General features: G+C 41.7%; 1 protein-coding gene across 1 annotated transcript in view; it reads right to left on the bottom strand.

The window, feature by feature from the left end:
• Positions 1–7,417, bottom strand: part of RNF150 (ring finger protein 150) — a gene marked incomplete at its 5' end in the record, with an annotated part of 117,807 nt that overhangs the window by 38,863 nt on the left and 71,527 nt on the right. The window contains one exon of the mRNA XM_008632448.2: positions 5,488–5,738. Within this exon, the coding sequence (XP_008630670.1) occupies positions 5,488–5,738 (251 nt within the window). The remainder of the gene's footprint in view (positions 1–5,487; positions 5,739–7,417) is intronic.

Below are 7,417 nucleotides of genomic sequence, written 5' to 3'. Positions count from 1 at the left end.
AAAGCATGAGGCCAAAAATGGAAGGAAGCTCGAGGTAGTTTATAAGTTGAGACCTAATCACCACACAGATATGACCAGTAAATTTCCACTTTGGTCTTCAGATTCAATTAAAATCACTGGGTTAAATTTAGAGAGTAAGCTTATTGGATTGGAAAGGCTGACAAAACACACGCAATACTGAAAGCAAAGTGCAATTTCAGATCTGGCTAAAGACATGAAAACAATCTTGGGTATCAGGAGATTTACATATGAGCTTTCCAGCAACTTAATTATTGAATGTGAAGGAGTATCTTGTAGTTATACATCTCTTTCTGTGGTCCATTTTTCTCACAGTCTCCTTTAAATAAAAGAATCGAATGAGAGTTGGAAACATTTCTTGTCAGCTATTTGGTTCTTTAATGTAAATCAAAGACAGACTGGTAACATACAGCAAGACAAGAGCCATTATGTCCTGCTTCAGAAAGCGCTTGTGATCCCTTTTTATCACTATTATTACTTTAATGAATGCAATGTCTCAGTTCTTTTTTGCATGTTCTTGAAGGTGAAGGACAAGATTAAAAACTCATGTACATCTTTGATCTGCCTGCTTCCATGTTTGCTTTCTCTTATCTATCATAAACAGATAAGTTCATAACTTACATGCAAATGAGAGTAATTCAGTTTTTGAAAGAACAGGAATTTCTTGGACTAAAGTCAAACTTTCAAAGAATTCTCCCATTTGAATGCAAGGCATGCTATCAATAACCAATGATTTTTCCTAAAAGATAAGAAGTATTACAGCAGTTTAAGGCTTTAAAGTGAGGCTTAGAGATTTACAGTCATAAATCTCATAATCTCATTAGCAAGGCTGCAACATTCAGTACTGGACTGGAAGGAGTTAAGCATATCAGATGCAGTGGTCTTGAGGAGATGGCAGTGCTCATTAAAAAGGAAGGACAGTTGCATGGAAAGCACCACTTACGTGTTTCTGAGAAAGTAAATGACCGTAAATGCTGTGGAAGAGAAGTTACAGTAAGTGATTCTCCCTTAATGGCCTTACTAAACTACCACCTTTGCAGGGAGATCACCTTGTGCCTTGCGCAGAATAAGACACATCATCAGGATGAGGTGTTGGACACATCTATCCACAGTTTGCAGACTCCATCATGGCAAGTGTAGAGGGATTCCTTGTGGAATATAGGATACCCCAGGAGGGCTTGGGCATCCCAGGGCTGTTGCAGAAGTACCCCTGACGGGGCCTCAGGCTGAAAGCAGGCTTGCAAGGCACCTGCTAGCCGGCAGCCTTGAACAGTTGAGTTTTTCAATCATTCTAAGATCCTGTATGTAACTTATGCTCTGCAGAAAGCCACAAGCCCTGAACTCCTGCATTAGTGGAATGATGCACTCAAGCAAGAATAAATTAATCTGTCAGAAATTATTCAGAATGTTGAACCATCTGAAAACCATACTGTAACAGATACTGATGCCATGATGATTTTTTCCTTTTTTTATATATACCTTTTATATACCCTTTTACATGGCTTTTATGTATCCCCAGTGCTTTTAGCATGCATACTTGTTGTAGAGGAATTCCTTGTGGAACGGGTACATATGATACCCCAGGAGAGCTTGGGCACCCCAGGGCTGTTGCAGAAGGGGCCTCAGGCTTGCAAGGCACCTGCTAGCCGGCAGCCTTGAACAGCCTTGGGAAAAGGTATACACTGGTCAGCTCCCCCGCTGCTTAGAGGCTTTCTCATGGAAAAGGGGCGTGAACTTTGGAAAAAGTATAACTTGGGGTAACCGAATAAAAAAACTGGAGCACGATGCTCAAATCGTATCGGTGTTCATATCGTGACTCTGGCTGGATTCCCCTGCTCCCGGGACACCCCCCGCTACAGGCAAGCATCTTCCCAAACTGCTTCAGAGATTGACATCTCTATTCAGTGGTCCAAAACTCTCATTCCAAGCCACAGCCACCAGTCCTCCTCCTCAGATAAATGCTCCACATGCTGAGAGTCACATACTGAAGATTAACCCAGGACACGCAAGATCCTCCTCAACTCTAGTGCAATCACTACCTGCTTTGGCTTTCGCTATCCTGCAAAACTGAAGGAGCCCAAGCAGTTTCAAAATGACTTTGTAGAAAACTTCCTCTGAACAAGAAGCCAATGGAAAGAAGGGACATGGAAGAAATGTGGTAAACAAGTCTGGTGCTGAAACATCATCCCCTTGTCATTTTCCCATCTCACAAACAATAAAAAGGGAACTCTACTATTACTGGTGAAATATGCAATCTGACACACTGACAGGGTTGGTTTGTTGCTGCTTTTAAGTCTGTGTCCTGGCTATTACAGGGCTGTGACATCAGGTCCCACTTTGCTGTATTATTCTCTGGAACTTAACTTGTCATGTAATTCCAAATTGCTTCTAATTAGCTCTGCAATGTGATGTTTCTTGATGCAAACAATTCCCACAGCCTTTTACAAAGTCTCTCAAATCTCTCATTGTCAGGAGCACTCCAGGAACAAGTTGCTGAGAAAACAGATTTTCTTACACAAATTTATCCTCTTCATATCAAAAGTATTTATCATCAGGGCAACCACCTACTTCCTGGTCATCTTGTTAGGTGGGAAAAAAAGGTTCAATCATGTGAATATTACTACCTAACTTCTACTTCCATATGTAGTGTACAGTTGTTGGTGCTAGAGGTGTGGATACAAATATGCAGCTAGCAAGAATTTCTCTTGCTTCTTTCCAGTCCCGTGAGATATTTAGATATTTTTCTCTCTCACGGAAGATATTACTGAGTTCTATAAACTATGAACACCTGTGACCTTGCAAACCTTTGTTTATAGTACAGTAGGAAAATATTTTGACAATGGAGGTTTTAGGATTTTAGCCAATCACCCCAACAGGTGGCTGATCCTTTGACCAATTAGACTATGAAGAAAAAAGTCTATAAAAGAGTTGTAAAATAATTAAATAAATCAATCTTGCTGCACAAATCCTGCCTGCTGGATCTCTCTTCTCCTCCCTACCACTGCGGGATACCCCGACATAGAGGTATTCTTAAAAATTAAATGTATTAAAATAAAAATGGATACCTCATCATGTTTGTAGTTGACACCCTGGCTGTAGGTGCACAAGCCCATAGTGGAAGACGATTCTGTGCTCTACTACATTAATGCCCAGCCAAGCTGGGGTGAATAGGCCCTGGCATTCAGTGAGAATCTTTGAAATCCTGATTCTCCACTCATCAAAATCAGGCACCTAATTGGAGTAAGCTGTATCTTCTTTCTGGCATGTGAACTTGGATTTTGCACATATGGTGAGGAAGAGTGGTGGCTGAAGATGTAGACGGACTATGTCCGGGTTTCATCTCACTGTGGAGTCACAGGAAATGATTCCAGGAGGTCTTTCTAGCTGCCTCTCTCAATAGCTGGATTCATTGCTTTCTTGATGAATAACTGAATCAGTTCTTTTTGGATTTGCTGCTTGCTCGGAAACTTTGTTGAGTGAAAGAAGGGAAGCAGACCTGGAAAGGAGAGTCACCATATACAGAAGGACTAGACAAAAGTGTTTATGAGGCTTGACAAAAGGACACTATGATTTTAACCAGAAATTTGTGATCCCATCCTTGAGCTACAAGAAAATGTGTCAAAGAAAAAAAAAACCCAGAACTTTATGGAAAATGGAGAGGAACACTCATGAGAAGGGTAAGAGCAACCTGAGCTCTTCTGAACGACCTACATCATTATATTCCATAGCCTGGACTAAAAGGAACAAAACTAAACAGCCACAGCAACCCATTAACACAAATCATAGAGTTTTGTCTGTATACTGCTACCATTTATCATGTGAAAAGAGCTAATAAAGAGATTAGACGTCAGACAAAACTGTATGAAGAAAAGTGCATGAAGACTTTCTAGTTTCCCCCTTATTACTGCTCAGTTTTGCCCCCTCAAAATAATAATATGTAATTTGCTTAGGAGGCACACTTTCTAATTCTTCTGAAGAACAGAACTAGTATCATAACCAAGTTATCAAAACCTCTCCATAGGACAACTGCTTGTGTACATGTTGATCTCATTCAAACTTTGGAAAGAAAATACTGAGAAGAAAATATGTTTAAACATATAAACACATCAGTTTCAAACTATAACATATTACCTGAATGAGCTTCTTATTTTGCTGAGTTTCATGTTTAGGTATGTCTATTTACACTGCTAATCTGCCTGTATAATTGCTTGATTGAAAGCACACTTACACACACAAATTAGTCATGCATGTGCTTTTGCAGACAAAGCATCTAAAAATTATCACAGCCGTTGCAGTCACAGTGAATCTGCTGCCAATGATGTTCAAATTCCAGCTGGGATACTCTCATTCTTGCTATCCAAAATTTCAGACTGTATATTTAAAAGGAAAATATATTCTTTCTGTCTGTAAATACAGAGCAGCTGCTCTCTATTTCAGAGGATGCCTGAATTTCAGTGGGGGAAGGCAAGGGATTCCTACACATCAAGTATTTGTTACAGAGTGTGTAGCAGCACTTTTCTCTACAAGATGATTATTCATACTCTCAAATTTACCTTTTCTGCAGAATAAGCAAGGCAACCCTCCTGGCCCTGACAGTAATTTATTGAGGGCTCAGAAACCTCTCTGAATTACAGTGCATTTTTTTTCCTGCAGTAAAATAGTTAATCTCCTCAGATTTCATACATTGATAACATTTTCTACCTGTACCATTAGAATGAAATGTAGAAGCCTCAGCTTCCTAGTTCTGCTGAGATAGTTGCATCCAGACAAGAAAATATTAAATTTATTATTATTGTTATTATTATTCACTGCTGAACTACCATAAAGATGGACAGTGCTTTATAAATCCACTGCTGCTGACTTCTCTTCAGCTCTTTCAAGGGGTTTGGACAAGATGCAAAAACCAATAGCAATGGTTTAATAACATTGGTGGCTACCATTACAGTCCTGTTCAGTGATCATTGTCAAATGAAGAGGGACATGTTTGTCTTTCAAACCCAAGACCCTTCTAAGGAAGCATTAAAATGAGAATACTTGGTTTTTTTTCTTTCTTCAGTTATCATGAACCATTGCTTCACACACACATACCTCACAGTGTTTTAGTCAGCATTTTGATCTCAAGGGTCCTTAGCTATATACCTTGCTATGACACTTGGCTATATATACCAAAACAATCTTTTCACAAATAAACATCAACTTTCTGTCTATTTTTTGTGTGTTTTGCATAAGGAAAAAAACCCCCATAATATATATACACTATTAATTTCTTTTTTCTCTTGGATCTCATCTATATTGACAGAAGTCTTGGCTTTTCCCAAACACAGTCATTTTTATATTCCCATTCTTTTCACTTGCTTGGGTTTTCTTCTGGTTTTCTGATTTTACTACACATTGACAATTTCTTTTACTTCTATGCTAAATCCCTGGTGATTTTTTGGAAACACAAACTGTTACTCCAGCCTTACTCACCTGATTTCTGTCTCTGGCATTTGCATAGCGGAATCTCTGGATGTAGTAGAAGACCAGCCATGCCAGGGAGATGATCATCAGCACAATGAAGGAGATGGAGACAAACACCACTGAGGTCCGGCTGACGTACTTCTGCAGGTTGCGTGTTCCAATGGTTATGTACATCATCACAGTAATGTTCCTTTCCAGGAGGCTCACTATTTCTTTTCCTTTGGGTTCAGGAATCATTATTGCTACAACATCTTCTAAGCCTATCAGACAGAGAGAGAAAATGAACCTTAAGTAAAGCAAGTGATCTCAAAAGGCAATCAGAATCAGAGTATCCTGAGTTGGAAGGCACTCACAAAGATCACTGAAGTCCAACTCCTGGCCCTGCACAGGACATCCCAAAAATTCTACCATGTGCCTGAGAACTTTGTCCAAATGGTTCTTGAACTCTGTCAGGCTTGGTTCTGTGACCACTTTCCCGGGGAGCCTGTTCAACCTGCTCAACCACCCCTTGGGTGAAGAATCTTTTCTTAATATCCAACCTAAATCTCCCCTGACACAGCTTCATGCCATTTCTTCAGGTCCTGTCTCTGCCCACTGGAGAGATCAGTGCTTGCCGCTTTGCTTCCCTTCCTGACGAAGTTGTAACTGCGATGAGGTCACTCCTCAGTCTCCTCTTCTCAGGCTGAACAGACCAAGTGACCTCAGCCATTCCTCATATGGCTTTCCCTCCAGACCCCTTCTTTGGACCCTCTCTAATGGCTTAATATCTTTTTTATATTGTGGCACCCAAAACTGTTCTGGAGGTGAGGTGAGGCCGCCCCAGTGCAGAGCAGAGCGGGACAATCCCCTCTCTTGCCCAGATGGCAATGCTGTGCCTGATGCCCCCAGGACACAGCTGGCCCTCTTGGCTGCCAGGGCACCGCTGACTCACATTCAACTTTCCATCAGCCAGGACCCCCAGGTCCCTTTCCACAGCGCTGCTCTCCAGCCTCTCATTCCCCAGTCTGTCCATACATCCAGGGTTGCCCCATCCCAGGTGCAGAATCTGGCACTTGCCCTTGCTGAACTTCATATGGTAGGTGATTGCCCAGCCCTCTGATTTGTCCAGCTTTGGCAAAACAGTAACAAGAAAGCTGTGCTTTCTTCTGCTCTTCCCTCCTGCTTACCAAGAGAGAAGTCAGATGGATCTGGTGAAGGTTTCAACTGAAACTAGTTACACGGTGTGTTTCTATATACTAATCTTGGAGAGATATGTAAAATGTGTTCCATGGGTTGACATAAACACAGATTTCCAGCACTACTGAGACTTATCTGGATGATATTGCTGTAAACACTGCAGAAAGGGAGGCACACTGCATTCAACACTCCATATACATTTATCACAGTCTGTTTTACAGGGTCATGAGTCTGTCAGAGAAGCCCCTCCAAATTCTGCATTCAGATCAGAAACACTTTCAGTCACAGATTTCCACATGGTTTCACAACCAGAATGTGCCAAAGTATCACTGCTCTCATGTTGGGGTCCCTCTCCTGCCGTGTAGCCCTGGGAGAGGGGCCCTGAGGGGACAGGCGCGGGGTTTCCCTGCCCCTGCTCAGCCTCGTTCCCATTGGTTGGTTTGTGTTCCCTGCGTGGGCAGAAGGACCCTTGGTCCCGTGACTGCAGCAGTACCTCGGCAGAGCTCCGGCCATGCGGCTGGAGAAATAAACATCTCTGAAACACCTAGCAAGAATCTGTTTGTCCATATATATTTCCTTTCCACGGGACTCCTGGTTTGGTATATGCATGTTGCAGGATCCCCACTGCTACATAATGGTGGAGAATTGTGAGCAGAACGATCCCCGATCCCTAAGCGACTGATTTGTGTGAGTAAACCCTGGAAACTTTGGATTCCTCTTCTTGGTTTTGCTTTGCATTCCGTATCCTAAACTATGGAGGAAC

Source organism: Corvus brachyrhynchos, unplaced genomic scaffold (genome assembly GCF_000691975.1).
Source record: "Corvus brachyrhynchos isolate BGI_N302 unplaced genomic scaffold, ASM69197v1 scaffold444, whole genome shotgun sequence".
Lineage (NCBI taxonomy): Eukaryota > Metazoa > Chordata > Aves > Passeriformes > Corvidae > Corvus > Corvus brachyrhynchos.
Note: the sequence above shows the minus strand (reverse complement) of the source record. Positions and strands in the feature narration are given on the sequence as shown.